Source organism: Mastacembelus armatus, chromosome 24 (assembly GCF_900324485.2).
Source record: "Mastacembelus armatus chromosome 24, fMasArm1.2, whole genome shotgun sequence".
NCBI classification, from domain to species: domain Eukaryota; kingdom Metazoa; phylum Chordata; class Actinopteri; order Synbranchiformes; family Mastacembelidae; genus Mastacembelus; species Mastacembelus armatus.
In genome coordinates, this window is record NC_046656.1 from 16,585,144 (window position 1) to 16,604,597 (window position 19,454).

The 19,454-nt window shown below is 40.2% G+C and overlaps 1 protein-coding gene across 6 annotated transcripts in view; it reads left to right on the forward strand.

The window, feature by feature from the left end:
- Positions 1–14,266, forward strand: part of sipa1l1 (signal-induced proliferation-associated 1 like 1) — a 61,585-nt gene extending 47,319 nt beyond the window's left edge. For all 6 annotated transcript variants that reach the window (XM_026318279.1, XM_026318278.1, XM_026318280.1 and 3 more), the window contains 14 exons: positions 1,627–1,725; positions 2,063–2,238; positions 2,456–2,743; positions 3,128–3,277; positions 3,910–4,043; positions 6,308–6,405; positions 6,723–7,210; positions 8,245–8,436; positions 9,264–9,432; positions 9,986–10,220; positions 10,526–10,696; positions 10,820–10,931; positions 11,243–11,321; positions 12,349–14,266. In XM_026318279.1, the coding sequence (XP_026174064.1) occupies positions 1,627–1,725; positions 2,063–2,238; positions 2,456–2,743; positions 3,128–3,277; positions 3,910–4,043; positions 6,308–6,405; positions 6,723–7,210; positions 8,245–8,436; positions 9,264–9,432; positions 9,986–10,220; positions 10,526–10,696; positions 10,820–10,931; positions 11,243–11,321; positions 12,349–12,492 (2,535 nt within the window). In that variant the 3' untranslated portion in view covers positions 12,493–14,266. The remainder of the gene's footprint in view (positions 1–1,626; positions 1,726–2,062; positions 2,239–2,455; positions 2,744–3,127; positions 3,278–3,909; positions 4,044–6,307; positions 6,406–6,722; positions 7,211–8,244; positions 8,437–9,263; positions 9,433–9,985; positions 10,221–10,525; positions 10,697–10,819; positions 10,932–11,242; positions 11,322–12,348) is intronic.
- The last annotated feature ends 5,188 nt before the right edge of the window (positions 14,267–19,454 follow it).

Consider the following 19,454-nt stretch of genomic DNA (forward strand, 5'->3'; position numbering starts at 1 on the left):
TCTGTGTTTACATGCCAAAGCTGCTGTCTCATTATTGGTCTTAGCTTATTGAGGGAGTTTCAGAAACACCTCTGGACAACATGCTGCTAATGGCCCATACATGTACACATACAGTGAAGTGGCACTAGCTCTTCCTTAGCTGTTTCCATGGAAACTGGAGAGAAAAAGGTGTTTTCTTATGTAATCAGTGCTTTAGAATACATTCATTTCCCCAGCCTCTCTCTCTATCGTCAAACTGAGTGTGTGGGCGAGTCTGTGTGCCTGGTATTACTCACACTGTCGGGACCAAAACCTGTTTAGACACTCACATTTTTGGATTCTACCTTTCTCGTGGTCCCTCCCTTTGAATTTATGGGTGACAACTTGGTTTAAGTTTAAGCTAAGTTCAGTAAAATTCTCCAAGATATGAATATAAGTCATTGTAAAATGCCCATGAGGCATGAAGGTACACGTCCGTGAGAAGGTTTTTATCATGTATTTATATAACCTAGACTAAGTCCACCATCTTCAGTTTGCCCACCTGCATACAAACGTACTTGAAAACACATACATTGTTATTTGGCTCAGAACTTAGAAGTGTATCAGTTTCAAACTGCATTTTATGCTGCTGGTGTTATTTTTCAATTATTTGGAATACCTTGGTGCTAGAGAGAGGAGGGGAAGTGGCCTTGAGCCATCTGATTTTTTATTTTTTTATTTTTATTTTCACTCATCTCTGTCTCTCTCATACTCTGTTTCTTCCAGTCTTTGCTCTTATATTTTTCCTCTTGTTTGTTCTTTATCATTTCCTGCTTTTTTTCTTGTACTCTCTTCCTCTCCCACGCTCACATTCCCACTTCAGGTGCCAGTCTGCAGCATCATTTATTCATGCTTTTCTGTGAAGTTTCACTTCTATAGAAGTTTTGTTAACACTATTCAGACAGAGAATTGCAAAGAGTAGCAGAGAATGAGGACTGGTTTTACCAGGTCCTTTGTCAACTTATTGGTTGCCCTTTGCAGTTTGACAAGCAATCTGGGTGGCTTCTTTTTAAAAATCTAACCATTTTCAACTTTTTCATATCACACTCTTTGAAAAAGACGTGCTTGCAGTGTTCCTCGATCCTGCCTGCTAAGCATCACATCCTTCCATGAAAAAACATGTAGTTCAAAAACGTTTCTTCTGTGTGATGCGTCAGTGTGTGAACTCAGCCTAAAGTGTCACAGCCCAAAACATAACTGCTTTCATTTGTGTCATCTGTCGAGTGTCTGAATGTCTGTGCACACATTTGTAGTGAGAGGTACACCACTTTGGCTGGAGCAGAAATTTGTCTGTATTTGTAGTAAGATATCTCTTGGAGTTCTCTTATGAGGCAGCATGGTCACACACCTGAATAGACATATACTTGGATAATTACATCCATTGCCTTGTTTGTCTATTAAAGATTTGTTTCCAATATTGGCTGATTTTACAGACAAAAATACTATGGCTGCTTTGGAAGAAAAGTTTGCCTAATTTTTTCTTTCTTGTTCTTTGCTTCCCCCTTTCTATTCCCATTTGGCCCTTTTTCAACATCTCTCATCCCATTGTTACCATCACTCCTCTCACACTCTCTACATTGTGCGTCTCTCTGCTTTCCCTACGTCCAGTTCCTGACTAAGGGCTGTGAAACATCAGAGATGACGCTTCGTCGCAATGGCCTAGGACAGCTCGGCTTCCACGTGAACTATGAAGGCATTGTGGCTGAGGTACGTAATCCAAAGGCTCATTGCACATCTGAAAATACTTCATTGTTCTGTTTTGCTTTAATGTGTTAAACATCAGTCAGGCTGTGCCTGTAATTTACATGTGTTGTTATGCAATATGTAATTTTAGATACACTTTATTTTTGCAAAATGTCCAAATATACAAATTTGAAAAGCCAAATTGTTAATTTCTGTACTGTTGTTCAAAATCACACAATATATAAACAAATGATGATCTCCATACTTTTTCATTGTGCATAATCATGAAATGACATATATGGACACTTTGACTTGCTACCTTGGATATTACTATTCTAGTATCTCACTTTGTTACTCCTAGGTGGAGCCATATGGTTATGCCTGGCAGGCAGGACTGCGTCAGGGAAGCCGCTTGGTAGAAATCTGCAAAGTTGCTGTAGCAACATTGACCCATGAGCAAATGATCGACCTCCTGCGCACCTCAGTGACGGTGCGCGTTGTTATCATCCCACCTCATGACGATGCCACACCACGCAGGTAAGTGGGATGGGAGATTCATAAGTGCCACAGTTTGTTCCATACTTACACTCACCACTTGCTCCACCACTTCATTTTCATTCATTGTTACTGTTTTTGAGACATGGTAAACAAATGAGCTCTTCTCTCATACCAGAGGTCACATAGCAATAAACAGGAATTACGATAATCATATTTTAGACCTTTTCTATTAAATCTGTTTCCTCCCTCTCTGTAGGGGCTGTTCAGAGCTCTATCGGATGCCTGTGTCAGAATACAAGGGTAGCAGCAGCGATAGTGGCTCCTTTGAATACAAGTTCCCCTTCCGCAGCAACAACAACAAATGGCAGAGGACGTCCAGCAGCCCTCAGCAGTCACTCACTGCGTCGCCACAGCCCCACACACCCAACCGGGCCATAAGTCTGGGTAGCTCTGTGGGAAAGACCTTGTCAGCTGAGAGGCTAGAGAGGGGTGCAGTCATTCCACGCAGTGTCAGCAGCGATGGCCGACCCCTGGACTCCAAGAGGTTAGAATATGATGGCTTTTTAAATCCGTATCAGCTGAATTTCACATTTTATTAGGGAGAGAGTGGTAAAGGTTTTCAAATGAGAGTATAAACAAGGAAATACAGATTTTGAAGGCCAAAACTCAACAGCTGGTGAATCAACAAACCACATAAAGCAGACCATTGGGTATTTAGCTGATTTTCCAGCAGAAACCTAAATAACATGTTTTTTTCATTTGATTATGTGGGAAATGGGGCCACAAAGTAGCAATCAGTGGAATTTCCTCTGAAGGAAAAACTTCTGCAGTGCTTTGTTTTGTTTATTTCAATTTTCCTTTAGTTCCCCTGTTCCCATTTGCCTGTGAATTCTCACAGTTCCTGTGTGTGTGTTTATACATATCCTAGAATGTCTCCAGGCAGTGAAAGCTACAGCCTAGCTTCCTCCCTGGCGTTGGGTCGTTCCCCTCACAATCGAAGCTCTCCCAGCAACCTGTCTTGTTCCAGCGACGCCTCCGGAAGCTCTGCTCACTGGAGACAGAAGTCCATGCCTGAGCAGTAAGGAAGGGGGGCAGGGCTGTGTTTGTGTCTGGGCTTGATTTTGAGTATTTTTATGCAAACTAATATGTATCATATATTAAAAAAACAAAACCATTTCTCTCAATATCATACAAAAGTTTTAAACTGTCTTGAGGCAATTAATTTTTGCTTTCATGTTTTTTTTTTTGTTTTTTTTAAAATTATATAAATAGTCATCAGTATCTACTCAGTCACTGATGCATTATATTGTCAGAGAATTTATTCATTGTCTTCTTTAGAAACAAAACATATTGAGCACTGTCAAAAGCAACAGTTAATCTCATCTTATGAGACTGTTTTAGAAGCTGCTTTCTTTCATTTCATGTCAGTGAGTGAAAAGTTGAAATGACTGTTGTATCAATGTATGATATTAATGTAGGTGAGGTGATAGCATTTGTGTCTTTGTCTATGATGATGCTTTTGACACAAGCTCTTTTTCTGTCTTCCACCCACTAAAGCCTCTGGCAAAGTGTATTATGTTTCAAGCTCCTTGATTCTGTCATTTATAGCTCTGCATTTTTGATCAGTGGAAGCACACATTTAGCTGATTTTAAAAAAAAAAAAAAAAAAAAATTGAATTCTGATTTTGTGTGTTTGTGCTCATTTACTAGGTTTGTAGGCAATCGCCATTCTCCGATGTCTGCAGAGAGACGAGAGGCGGTTGGAGAGGGTGGGTCCAGTGGAAAGTCCACTCCCAATTGGTCAAGAATGGAAGATGGGGGAGGAACAGAACGAGGGTCAACAGGTGAATAAATCTTATAGTAAAGTGGAGTTAATAGACTAATCTTAGTAAAAGAGCAAGGTGCATTGACTTAATATAAATATATTCTAAATCTTAAAGTATAAATGTATTTATTCATGCCAGTTTTATAAACATGAGCTACTTGTGTGTATGTGCACTGATGTTTTTTTATGGGAGGAATGTGAAGGCACTTGAATCTTGAATAGGAAGGCAGGGAGAGTCTAGGAAGGAAGTGATCCATATTAATAATATTTCCAAAGACTTTGAAATGAAAGATATCCAGAGGAGCGCTGTGTTTCTGTGGGCCTCCTCATCTTCCAGTGACAGTGTTTTGGTTTTTTTTTTTTTTTTGCAGCAGCTCCTTCCAGTGCTGAGACTCTGACAGCATCTGCATTGCCTCTGAACAACACTTGTTGTCATTCCCAGTCTTCCCCTTTTCCCCCTTCTCCTCCTTCTCAGCTAGCTGTGAAATATATTGCTTTCACCGAGAAGGTCTTAATCACTGTGCAGACAAAAATGTGGGAAGATAATGAGACAAATAGGAAAAGAGAGAATTGTTGATTGGGGGAAAAGGAGGTATTCAAACAGTCTCAATTATAGTATTGACTTATGGCTTTTTTCATCCCTTTCCCTTTATTTTACAAAAGAAAATGAAAGGGGAGAAATTCCTTTCTTTACTGTTAATACAGCTGGCCGACCTCTTCTTTGTGTGCCTTTTTTTCCTTCCCTTCCTTTCCTCCAGTCTGTGCCTCATTCTCTCCTTTCATGCTTGCCTCTCATTCTCTTTTTTGCTCTTGTACATTGGCTTTCATTTAATTATGAGTATTCTCCCATGCAGTGTTTTGGGGAGTTTTCTTATTTAGCATCTTGAAAAGCTATGGAAACTACATGCTCCTCTGCCGCTCTTCTGATTCCCAGCAGGATGTTGCTTTAGTTGATTGTTGACCAGCCAACTTTCAGCCCTGTCCTCAACCTGCTCTTGACCACCACAATCACAGAGAAAAAGGCTGTAGTCTTTCATTTTGTGGTTGTTTGTAGCACTTATGTCCTTATTGGTCAGGGTGGAACAATGCAAGCTGGGCCAGCTTGGGCTAAGTCAGCCAAGTGTCCAGCCCTATACAGTCCACTCTGTTTTCTGTGGTTTACAGTTCTGTCCTCCTCTCTTCCTCCCATATTTACCCCTTGACCCTCTAGTCTTCAGCAGTGATGATGTGGCTGTGCAATGTCCAGAAATAGCACAAGTCATGCAAAGGGCAGAATGGTCACTTTTTCTCTTTTTGCCTCTCAAATGCCGTCACACACAAAGAAGACATTACGGTAACTTGTCCCTTAATGCAGCCTGAAAAGGGTTTTGCCTTAGAGCATCAAGTGTTGAATTTTCCATTTAACACAGCAGTTGTTTGTTTTGATAACCTGTATCAGGTTTATGATTAATTCATGTAATGCCCGGTGAGATGCAAAACATTGCTTTTTGTCATGACATTTTTTTTTTTGTTTTTTTTGTTAGGTTTTTCTTTTAGCTTTCCAAAGTCCACAGGAGTGCACACATTTCCCCAAAATACTGTAAGATTTTGTTCTTGTTTTGTGATGAAATGTCAGGCTTTTTAACCCGGAACATGCAATTGACCAGTCACATCCAACAAAAAGTATGTATTCACATATGCTGTATATGTGTACAGAGGCCCTCAGACAAGAACGTAAGCACATTTACATCCAGTTATAATTAGTGCAGAGAGCCCCACTGGCCGCTGGGCAAAGAAAACTGCAGACTAAGGATTATTCTAAGATATGAGGAGCTTACAGAATTACTAGATTCACCCCACCAGATGTTATGATAATTCCCTTAGCTTCCCCTCTCATGGTGCTGTGGTCATTAGCTGCCTACTCTATGTCTTGTTGCATAACATCTAGACAATTATGCAACAACCCAATTTATACCCAGATTTTTGCTTTAAGACACATCAACATATTATCTCACATGGCACAGCTTGTCCAGAGCAAACAAACCAAGCAAGAACTGTCTGGGGACAAATGTTGTGTTTCATCTGTGTTGCTTTTGATGACAAGTGATCTTTGTTCATGGACAGAATGAAAACACTGTAAGTGTTAGAAGCCTCCTAGAAGTACTATAGTAGCAAAATACTCATTAAATGAACAGAGAGGGAAACAGTTGATCTGTTGACTCATCAACAAATCAACTGTTTCCACCACAGGGTCTGTGCATGTGTTTGTTACCAACCCTGTGTGTTGTGGTCTCTTTTTTGCAGATGCCCCAGTCTCCAAGTCTGGTCAAGGCTACTCAGGAGCCCCACGCATCCAGAGGCAAGAGCAGGTCATCCACCTGTCCCCAAAGAAGGGCAGCCAGGTCAGCCTTTTCCACCTGTCTCATATAGTTTACTTCTGCCCTGTAACTCCCTTTTCCTCAAATGACTTTTTTTTAATGAATTCTGGATCTCTTAGTCCATTTTCTTAGTATAGTTTATGATAATTTATAATTCAAGTCTCATGTTTTAAAGACATTTTTACAATGTTTTGGTCACCAAATAACAGTTTTTTTTTGTTTGTTTGGTTTGTTTTGTTGTTGTTTTTTTTTTTTGCTGAAGATACGTGTTTTTACTAACACAGAAACCTCCCTCATCTGTAATTTCTCCTTCCTGTTCCACTTTCTGTTTGTTCTGGCAGTCGGACGGCCCTTACTCTGGTCACTCCAGCAGTAACACTCTATCCAGCACAGCTTCCAGTGGGGGTCACAGCGACAGTGATAAATGGTACGAACTGGGAACAGGTGGAGGCTCCAGTGGTGACCAGGGTGACACAGAGCCCAATGGCCTAGGAGGAGGAGGCTACCTCCAGGGGGCGTCGGCCGACAGTGGCATTGACACCAGCTCTTATGGAGCCCCACACCATGCCCACCCGCACTCTCATCATGGCAGCACCACCTCCCTGCTAGCACCCAGTGGCAGCAGAGAGAGCAGGGACCGCTCAGCATCCCCATGGCACAGCCCGACTGAGGGAGGCCGTAGGATGCTGGAAAGATCACCTGCTGCTGCTGAGTCACCAGGCCCTCCAGGAGAAAGGAGCCTGGACGGGACAGGCCGAACCCCACCTACTCATCTCCTTGTTAGAGACAGCAGCACTTACAGTTTGAGTGAGGCTGGATCGCACTCAAGGTCTGTCTGTCTGTCTCTAATTGTGGTGATATTTAAGTGTTTGTGTGAGAGGAATGATAAGTTAATGCGTTTGTGCAAACTTGAAGCTGCACTCCTGAGAGAGAGTGTGTCCAAATCTGGGGGTGGGACCTCCTATAGAGTTTCAACATAAGTCTGAGGTGTGTTAACATGATTAACATTAACATGTATAAGAATAAAAAATCCACGTCCACACAGGTTATACTGTTTATCCAGCCCAAAAATATATTTAGCTATTAGCAGGATAAGAGTAGTAGAGATTATCGTAATTTTAATTGTAATTCAGTTATTCACCTCATCTACCTTGTCATTTATCTTATATGAATTTGCCTGACTTCTGCATCATATTTCCAATTCTCAGTACTCATGCCAATATCATTTCACCCTAGAAGAACAAACATTGGACCACCTCCCTCTTAACAACTTTTTCCTGGAAACTAAGTGCAGGAGTAATTTTAACTCTGTCTTATCTTTCCACTTGAGGCCTCCGGAAATGTGGAACATGTCATCCTTTTCACAGCTGACATCTAGACCTGAGGGAACTCCATTGTACCACTATTTCTGTTTGAGCAAGTTTCCCCCATTCAGAGAGAGTTACAGTTCCTGACCTTGGCATCAGAGTTTAAGCTACATTTGTATTTTGTCATAGTGGCAGAATAAGATGAGGCTGCCAGGACTGCACTTACTGCAGATGATACTTTTGGTGATAGCACAATAATGTACATCCTCCCTGGAAATTCCTAGATGATAAGCATCTTACACTATTAAATTTTTCAATTAATGCTTGATCCAAAATCAAAATTGATTTCTTAAGGGGAAAAAGTTTGGATTCTTCTGTCAAATCAATATAGTGATCTTGATAAATCCTGTCACTGCCTTAGATATTTTTCAAGCCCAGGATTGAAATACATGTAATGTGCATGCCTTATATCAGTGTCCAGGTTTTCTTGTATATGGTGCATTATGATGATATGTAACACCTCTCACTCACCTCCCTCCTTACCTCTACTCATCAGCACCAGGCACTCAGGCCACAGCTCCCCCAGAGAGGAGTCATCATCTTCAGCCACATCTCCTTCATCCCAGTCCTCAGTGTCCCCTGGGCCCAAGAGCTTCTACCCCCGCCAGGGAGCCCAGTCAAAGTACCTGATTGGCTGGAGGAAGCCTGGCTCTACCATCAATTCTGTTGACTTTGGAGATACACGCAAGTAAGAATGCGCCCACAAAGGTCATGAATTGTGCCAAGTCTGACAGTGGATTTTAAAGTGTCAACAATTCAATACATTACAGGTAATGTTGTGCATTGTTAATGTATGATTTTTTTTTTTTTTTAATCAAGGCTTTGCCTCTGGTAGGTCATCATCATATTTTTCATTATCATCATAGTATGTGTGGTTTCATTAAAGTTTACAGCAGAAGTTGCATTATCCTCTTTTATCACTGAAAACCAGCCTTTTCATAAGATAGTCAAGGATTTGTGGCCAAGATCAACAGTTTCCATTTATAACAGATTATGTACAGCAGCTCATGCATGTATGAATGAACAAATGCATATGAGAACTTGTACAATTTATTCATCAGCGCATTAATGTTAAATTAATGACATTTTGTGAAGATTATAAGCATTTACGTTGAAACTGTATCAGAGGTGATGATGGAGTATTAGACTGCAATATGCATTTTTTCTGCATCCTTAGTTGTATAATCTGTGACAAAATATTACTAGCTTTGCTATGATAGTATTTGTTCCAGTGCTACTGCATAAGACTGCTTTTGATCCCATTTTGTCCACCCACCATATTTTCCTCTTGAGGTGTGTTTGGTGCTAACAGTATGCATACTACTTGATTACCCCCTTGTGGCTGTAAAGAATATTGCACTAAGGCCTAATAATGACACATTTTCTTTTGCAAAAGAAAATGTCTGTTGCTAAATCAGAATGATCACATATTTTTATCTCTGTAGGGGTAACACATTACCAGCACATTGTGTGTCATTATTAGGTTTGCCTAATTGTCAGGCTGTGTGCGTTTAGGAAGTCTCCAGGAGAGAGTGGACCGGAGGTCATTCCAACTCCAGCAGCCAGGCCTTCTCTGAGAGACATGCACTCTCCCCAGCCCCATGCTAAATCTACTATTGAAGAAGATGTGAAGAGACACAGTGCTCCAGACAGCCCTCCACCACCGCGCAGACATAAGGAAAAGGTGCTTCTGCAAGCATGTTTGTGTATCTTTTACACGGAAAACCTGTTTATAGAAATATAACTAACAAAGTAATAATTGCTAGACTTTAAAAGTGATTAAAAACAACTTGCAAATTACAGTTAAGTCCGGCTTGCATTGATTCAAAATTAGGTCATCATAATTTTGGTCTTAATACCATATGCCATACTCTCAAGGTGTAATGTGTTAAATAAAGATTTGTGACTGGAGGATTTCACTTTGAAACCTCAAGGCATTATCAACTTTTGTCTGATCCATTTTTCATGTTGCAGAGCTTTCTATTATAGGTGTAATTTGTGTGGCAAAACCAGTGAAATCTGAATCTAATCTATATGTAAAAGGTGAATTAAATATTAGCCAATAGCTACCTAAATACTAGTAAATACTGGTAGCAAGTTAAACTGGATGTAGCATTAAAATTTTCTTGCACCCAGTAACACTGATGCTCCTGGTCTCTTTCCAGGTGTTCATCTATGTAACGCTTGATTTTTAGAATCAGTTTCATTTTGTCATCCTTCACCTGTAATTCCTGCAGCATGGCCAGAAATCACCACCAGGCCAGCCTCTCAGCCGTCGTCGATCACTCCATCGTACGCTGTCTGATGAGAGCATCTATCGTGGCCAGCGGCTTCCTTCCCTCAGCGATTCAGTGGCTGAACCGGCACTTAGCCCCGACGTTCTCTTCAGCTGCTCCACCCTCCCACGCTCACCTACCACCCGTGGCGTGCCCCTTCGACGACCTTCCTATAAGTTGGGGGTCAAACTCCATGGTAAGAAACTAATCTTTCCCAGAGAGGTATATTTACCCCCAAAGTTTGTTCTTTTCTCTTCTGTTAATGTGATGTTACTACAAGTCATTCAAGACTAAAATAAAATCATCAAATCAATACAGAAAAATGCATATGGTTTCCATCATTATATCCTTTGAATGAAATTGATGCAGGAGGGTTATACATCCACACTGTGTGGAAGGATATGACAGATCTAATATGGCTATACTGTAGGTCCACATCCAAGTATTCAGGTACTTACACTACTTACACTATACACTTACACAATACATTTTTCTTTATAGGTGACCTGTCTGCATCTGACACATCGCTGGTGGATTTGGTGGAGCGTCACCGTGGACCCCTTCCACAGGAACTGATGCCCCTCCCGTCCTCAGACAGAGACAGTCCTCTAGAGTGGACACACCTGGTGGATGTGGCCAGTACCTTTGAGAGTGAAAGAAACACACACTATGGTATTACTAATAAATGCGCAAATCTTTATTTTCATTTAGATGATTTTGTGGATTTTAGTTACTTCTGCACCTGCTGCTTTGTTCTTCCTCTTTGTAACTGCCATGTTTTCTGTATTCTTCCAGTGCAGAGAAGTTATGTGTTTGGGGATTCAAACCATCGAAGCAGCGGCGCCTCCAGTCCCCAGCAGCCTCACATAGAGCTGCAGCCTGCTCCACTGTCTCGGCCCTCTTCTAGGTAACGCCATATCCTATTAACAAATCACATATCCTTTCCCTGATTATGGCCATAAGCTGTGGTACAGACATGGCTAAAATTGTGACTAGAAATACACATGAAACACATTAAGTAACTTTCTGATTGCAGCTTGTTTATTTTGCATCTAAACTAGAGATGGTGCCACATGGTGTCTGTTGGTAGTGTTCACTCATAGTTCTATAGGATATGTTAAGGCTATGCTTAAACATAATTTAATAGACTTTCTAACTCTCATACTGAATGCATTAACAGTACATTACAAATGGACTTTGTTACTTTCTTCTCCACAGTGAGGGTCACATAGGGCTGGAGAGGAAGGTTACTAAACTGGAGGCCATGGTAAAGATGCTTCAAGAGGACCTGAAGAAGGTGGAACCGAACACACACATTTTCATACAGTGTACACAGTACTTATATACCTCACAATGCATGCGTAGAGTTCCAGGTAATTTTAATGCATCATGCAAGAACATTTGTCTGAATGTGTTAATGTACTATGTCTGCTGTTCTACACTGTGCTGAAGGACTCATTTGTGGGCCCCTATTGAAGTACCAGTAGGGATGAAACGTTGAAGGTTGTTTTTGATAACGTTTTAGCTTCAGTTGGTACTACAGTGGCCTGGTCTGTGCCAAGAAAATCCTTTTCACACCATTGTACCACTATCTTGGGCCTCCTTTGTTGACACCAGGGTAGATAGATCTTTATATATGCCAAATTCTACAACTTCTATGCCAAACTCATTTAGTTTTTGTCATTATGTACAGTGAATCAGTCACCTGGTTCATAGTTGACATAATCAGAAGGTGAAAGGTCCTCTGTTTCTGTAGCAGTATTCCTTTGAAAGATTTGAGTTGTTTTGAGCTGATAGTTGCAGACTTTACAGGCTGCCTATTAACAAGCCTTTTACACGGTGAAATGCCTTCATCCAAAGAATTGCTGCAGTCTGCTAGTGATTTATTTTGTAAGCAGTTCTTATTAAATGTTCACCTTTCTGTGAAATGCTATGCTAGATGTTTAATTTTTTTTATTACAGTAACATTGGATGATTTTAACACCAAAAAAACTAATATTTTTCAATCCCACATCTCTCTTGGACAACAATTTTCATTCCTTAGAATTCAGCATTCATCTGCTGGAGCACCAATATTTTGTTTATACTACAATTATGGATTTAGGTTTTTGTGCTTTTGGTGGATTTACCGAGACAACTGCTAAAATCTATCTACATAGCCCTGGAAGTTCTATGTAGCTGTGACTGTCTGCAGGGCTGAAATGTTTATGTAAACACCAAACAGATACACTTCAATTTAGCAAAACATTCATTGTGTATTTATAATTAATTTTAATAGATATTTAATTTATAAAATGTAACCAGCCTTTCTCCACCTTTCACAGGAGCGTGAAGAAAAGGTGCGCCTTCAGGCTCAGATCAAGAGGCTGTGGGAAGACAACCAGAGACTACAGGAGGAATCCCAGACCTCTGCTGCCAAGCTCAAAAAGTTCACAGAGTGGGTCTTCAACACCATCGACATGAACTGACTCCTACTGCACATTTTAACACACACACAAATGCATACATCAGCACACACAGTCTGGAAGGAGAAGTATTGGCGGTCGACACTAACAAGAAATTGTGCACAAGAAAAGTGGACACTTGTTAGACCCATTTAGCCGGATGCTAAATCCTCCTGCCATCTTCCATTGGCTTCAAACATCAATGGCCATTATTGCCAACCAGTCTCCACATACCCTATGTTAAACCTCTCAGGATGAGACTCAAGAAAATGGGTATTGTTTATCAGATTATGAAGGAATGACCTCTGCTTTCCGATAGCACCCTGAGACCGTTGCTGAATTGATCTTCCTCTCTTCTTTCTGTGCCCATATCTTTTTCTCAAAATTACTAACACGGAGAATGATTTTCTCCTCCCTCTTTTCAAAGAAGTCGACTTTGCCTTTTGCAGTTGCCTCAGAAGTGAAAATTAATTCTCCTCATCCCCCTGGCATTTTTCTCAGTGGATGTGCCCCTGTTTTTAGGACAACCTACAGTCGATATCGGTCACTTTTTTGTTTCCTTATAGTTCTAAATACCTTTCTGAGTTGAAAGGCGGCTTAAGTCTCTTGTGCCAAATCAGACCTGCCACTGGAGAGGCTAACAGGAAGTCCCTGAAACGCCACACAGAACTGTCAACTCGGCCACAGGTGTTTGCTGTAACACAAACACACACATGCTAAATCTAAAGTCACAAGGCCAGTGGACACAGGAGAAGCTTTCATTTCCTTCACATGTACATAGGGCGTAAAGAGGTTAGACAAAGCTGAATCCTCAGAATGCTCATTTCGGCTGTTTTTACGTCAGCCACCAGCACACAGGCAGGTCAGTCGTCTCTGCATGGGAGAGAAACCTAGATTTGTACAGTCGCTTTTTTAATTTTTTTTTTCTCCTCTGTGCCATTAAGATTTGGACTGCAGCATTCTGTCTGCTTCAACAGCACAAACCAACGCCCTACACAGGAGTATATTTAGAAGCCATTGGCAGGTGTGCCATAAAGCTAGACTGGTAGCCAGAGTGCTTTGGTGCATCATGAACGCATGTGTCTTAAAAGCAATAGAAAGAAGTCAGGAGTCCTGCCTTTCTGTCACATAAAGGAACAGTTGGCTCTTTTTGATGTGGGAAAAGATGAAGATTACACTTATAAGGCACTGTTCCCTGTTGCACAAGAGCTGCAGTTTTTCCACTGAACACCATTCTTTGGGGAAAAAGGAAAGAAGACACAGTCCACTGTCTGAAATACAGAGAGCCCACTGAAAACAAATGACAGATGTTTTTGGGAGGAAAAAATAAAGGGGGTCTTTTTTTTCCCAGGTTAATTTATTTCCTTGTATTATAATTCCAATAAATAATGTTCTATTCGTACAGTACAACTGACATCAGTGTTTAGGTCCTCAAGACAAAGGTTGCTAGCTATATTATTTAAATGGCTTTCTTTCTTAATTCTGGCTAAAGCCTGACTATATGCTTTTTATTCTGTATTATGTTGTATTTTGTGGTGCCCAAGCCTGCTGTCGTGTTGCTTACAGTGCCCTCTAGTGATGACCAGTGGAAATGTCATGATTATTTAATGTGCTGCCAGTCGCTCTCTATTTTTCCAACGCCTCTTCAGAAATCAGACATCGACTAGGAGGCCACACAAACACACAGGACAGGGGAAAAATCAGATGCCAGCTTCGAGAGACAATCAAAAGTTGATCTTTTTTTTTTTTTTCTTTTTTGGATAAAAAAAATGAAGCTGACATTAGGTTTACGTGTGTGTGTGTGCGTGTGTGTGCGTGTGTGTGCACGCGCGTGTGTGTGTGTGTGCGTGTGTGTGTGGTTGGGGTTGGGGTTGGGGTTGGGTGTGTATTTGTGTGTGTTTGCGGATCTATAGTTTCCTTAAGATTCAGTATTTGCTGAGAACACAACAGATCTTTTAAGAACATAATCTAAGAAAAATAAGTCATAAGATTAAAATGCCCATAATAAGAGAGAGCTGCAGTACCTGTGGTTCCAGTGACCATGTGTGTTGTCAGTGTGTGAATGTACATTAGTCTGTCCAACTGTGCCTACACTCACTTATTTTGGCCATTTACTCCCAGACAGAGCAGGGATGTGCCTTTGAAACAGCACCTGGGGAACAGATAAAAAAGGCTCTTCATCCTGAAAAATAAACACACCTGGTAACACACACATACACACACACCTTATCCACTTATTATTTATAATGAAGCACACATTTACAACTGTAGACTGGTTCTCAAATGTTGGGGAATTTACCGCTAGGCTTTAACCTTTCTTTTGCTGAGATGGATATTTTTACTGAATACAAACAGAGCAGGCAAAGTGTATGGAAATGCATCTGTTTGTGTGTCTTTGCATTCATTTACATGCAGTATATCAGTCACACCAGATGGGTCCTGGAATAAAAGTGTATTGGAAGAAAATGTTTCTCCAAATCACAAAGCTACTTACAACACAAACAGGAGCCACAAAGTTAATTTCCCCAACCAGGTGTCTGACCCAGCTCCACTGGTGTTGGGGTTATTTCAGGTCTCTAATGTGAGCATGTACATTGAAGCTGTTGTTCACAGTGGGATAAGCCTTAATTCCTTATATTAGCAAAGAACGTTTGATAAAAATCCTGGTATTTAAAAGTAAATTTGCATTTTAAATTGATGCAATTAAAACCCTGCATCATAAGCACAAAACGGCACCTGGTCTGAATGTAAAGAAAATATACAAACCTAAAGAGATATGATCTTTGCTGTAACTGACATTCAGCTCTGCAGGGTGATGACTGGACCCTTAACAAGTCTTGGTTCTGTTTTAAGAATCTCGTGTCAGTGTGTGGAGCATATAGACACCAGTGGTGGACATTCAGTAACTCAAATATTTGTTTGTTGAGAGGATGTGGTTGTTTTAAAAGTTCAAACAGTTGGCCAGTTGTGAAAAGCAGTCTAGCCGTCATCCAATAATGTGAAATCCTTAAAATATTACCCGATGACGAGTCATATACGCAGAACTATCCCTGACCTACAAAGTTTAGACGTAAGTTCTTTGCCATGAAGACTGGTTTCCTGTCCTGAAGTATGTCATTGCTTAAATAATGACTTCTAGATAATATTTTGTATTTTATTGTACATGGAGTGTTCTAGTTTTTTGTATTTTAAATGAAGTATGGCCAAATGACAAAATGTGTAGTGTAGCTGTTCTGCCTGCATCTTAAAAGGTGTGCATCAAGTTGGATGTTAGATACAGTTGTCAACACAAAGGCAAAAAAACACACACACACAAAGTCCAGTTCCTGTGTTCTGAATGAGTTATTTTACAATGCATAGTTTTGTTTTTCTTCCTTTCACTAGGTTTTGTTGCTTTTCAGAAGGATATGGAAAATGTGAATGTGCAGATGTTAAAATGTTTTCATTTTGTAAAATCTTATTTTTCAGATCCTTTGCACAGTGTTTTCTATGAGGATTGTGTTTACAGGTTTTGGATAAAAGAAGGGTGAATTGATCCATTCCTGTGCAATATTGTGTAGATGTTGCTCTGTAGTTTTCCTGCCAGTGCAGTTTCAAACAGAGGAAGGTGCTTGACCTTATTCACTTCAGAAAAATTGGAACCCTCCTTTTGTTTAGGCATCACTGATCAGACAAGAGCAGACTGGATGTTGTTTGTACTATAGGGGTGCTGGTTTTCAATCAAGCACAACTTTGCAATGTCAGTGACTGCATCAGGGGAAGAAGGTTTCACAAAGCTCAGTCACAGCTTACACTGATCAGCTTTGTTTCCTTTTGGTGGAACAGGCAGAACAAACTAAACAGTAATGTGATCAGCTCTGACTGGAAACAAAGCACACAGTTTCAAGCGGACCATACATTTTGCAGCGTTAAAGAAACTGTTTACATCCCGGATCCATTGTCTTTGTAAAATGTAAAGGTATGAAAAAGACATTTGCAGTGATCACAGTATTAAAGTTTATGAAATAAATAAACTGTTTTGATTTGTGATGCTGTCAACTTGTTTATTTCTGCACTATTAATGTCTTGCTTATGCTTTTAACAGCAAACATTTGTCATAATTTTCTTCATAATCTTTTTCAAAGCTGCTGATGCTGATTGTGTCCTTTAGGGAGCAGGTGGAGTGAGGACAGGGTAGTGGACTGGCTGCCTCAGGCTCTTGCTGTCCTGCTAGAACACGGATTCACCTGATTGCACTTTACCTGCCAGAGCCATAACAAACCACTTCACCTGCACTCATTACTCACTAGGTTTGCTGAGGGAGATTACTGGAAATTGAAAAAAATTCAGTTGCTAAACTTTGCAGAAGAAATAGTGCTCTCATTTAATCATGGAACTAAAAGTCAGCAGGGAATCAACCTAAATTATGTATTTCAACCTAAAGTGCATCACTGTCTTACAGGTCAGTTTCAGGTAATGAGTGCTTGTCCTTATATTCTGTATAATGATACAGAAATAAGACAATTATAGTACTTGTTATCAACAGAGTGAATACCAGCCTTTTTTTCTAAATAAATGAGTCATAATATCTAATGTTGGGGTGAATAAATCTTAGCTTTTTAATTTCTGATGGTAGCAAATTTCCGTAGATATATTTTGTTTGCCTTTGTTCATGAGTTGGATTGGTCCCACAGTGGTCACGTACTCTAAAATGCATCCATTTTTATTTGGAAAAGAGAATAATAGAGGGATCGACCTTGGATTGGTCTTTTTGATGTTGAACTGCTTCTACAAATGTGTGCTGCATCAATAAACATCTGACTAACATCATTACAAAACATGTAGCTGCAGCTGTGAGCGATATAAACAGACTTGTCACCACTGGTGCTGTGGACTGACCGGTGCTTGTTTCAGTCTGTCCACAGGCAGCAATGCTAGAGGCCAGCGCAGCAGTCACAGCAGCGGTGCTACAGAGGAGGAGATGTGTAATGCGGAGGAGGCCACTGATTACTCATCTTTATGTACAGGTGGAAAATATGGAGGCTGAGTCACCTGGGGTTCCTTTCAAGGATTTGCTGATCAGTGAGAGCTGGACTCTGCTGTGTTTTTGTGCTTGTGTGAGATCATTTGGGAAGAGGTAAATGCATACCCCTGGGTTTAAAAATAACACCAATCAGTATGTCCAAGATTCACAAGGATTGGGTTTTCCAAAAAAATCTATATTTGTTTAAAATGCTTATGTATTTATATATAAATTGCCACAAAAAACAAAAAGTGTTAAAATAAATCCATTCTACTTTCTAAGAAATAATTTCCCCAGTAGGTTCAGATTATACACTTACAATCTATACACTTACAGTTGCAAAAACACCATTTTAATAGTATTATCTTAAAAGTTAATATAGTGAATGCTAATTCACCAATGATCTGTTTACACATTCAGCAGACATGGAACAATATTATTCAGTTGAAGCCATTCTTTGGCCAGCTGTTAGGTGTAAGTCCAGTATTCATTTTTCTTTTAGCTTTGTTCTGGTTTTCATCAGGGAAATATGTGGTTCATTTGCTGCCAAATGTTCCATTACCTTCACCAATTAGTTACTGTGTTTGCTTTTTGGTGCTGGGCTGCCTGATGCTGCAGGAAATTCTGCTGATGAGAACAATAAGAGTGAACCAAAGCACCAGAGCCATGGGCCTGAAAACCAAAACACTGAGCTAAATGACATTAAAATGCTCCCGAGAACCAGAAGGAACCACAGAACTACGTGATAAGTTTCTGTGCATTTAACACTACAGGAGACACTTAACTTTGCACATAGTGTTTCCACAGTAATATAAGAAGTTTAGTTTGTGCAGTTTTAATCATGCTTACCAAAAAATGCGTACCCAAATTAAACTAGCTGCCGTACTTACATTTTAAGGGTTATATTGATAAGCTTGGTATCATTAGAAATGAAACACTTGCTAATTTATTGTGAAAACGTCTAAAAGGATCGGGCTAAGTCACACTGTACTAAACCTACACAGACACAAACTGGGTACGTCTAGGTGGACCTTATTGTGCCATTTGGAGACTCCAAAATTGGCACAATGTAACCAAATGACTATGGATGTAGAACTGTAAAACACCATATGTTTTTAATACAAAGCCACAAAACTAGATAAACTACTCATAGAAAATGTATTTATTGTAAAAAAAAAAAAAAAAAAAAAGGTGTAAAATAGATAAAAACAGCCAATACAGCTGTAGTGCTGGTTCCTCCTGCCTGGTCCTTGCTGCCAGTTCACCTTCTGTTCGTCAAACCCACAGCTCAGCCTGTTGACGCGAACCTGTTTACATAGAAAAACAGCTACACGAGCTGTGAAAGCGTGTAAATAAACCTATATACTTATAGGTATATAGTTGTGTAATAGTCCTGAGGTCTGAGTGAATATTTCAGAGAACAGAACAAAAAACCAGGAGCTCAGAGAGCAGCGGATATTAGCTACCCTGTGAGTCGTGACTGCCACGGCTTTTATACTGATTGAAGGTCTAAAGCCTGACAGACACGCTTGGTTATGGGTTTATTTTATTCACAGGAGCCTGCAGAGTGTAAACATCTGTAAACGTCTGTTTGTTTGTGGTAAACAGTTAGTGGATTAAAGCTTTTTAATGAGGACTGAAAAGTGAAAATCGATGGGTTTTTTCTTTCAAGCGTGATGCGTCTTTTGGACTAAAAACCTGGAGGCATTTTGTTCCCTGGACTTTTAGGAAGAAACTGATAACAACACTTCAGTCCATGTGTGGATCTGTACACATCAGCAAGGGGAAGAAGTATCGCCTTGCTGTGTTTGTACTCTTGTTAAACATTAAGAAACTGTTGTCGCTGTCATAATTCAATCCTGTATTGGTTTATACCATTTGAATCTTGAGGCTTTCTGCGATCAATTGATATATAGTTTGTTTGACTTTATTTATTTACGATCTTTAGAAACATCTGGAAAAACAGTTTCCGGCCCGGATACAG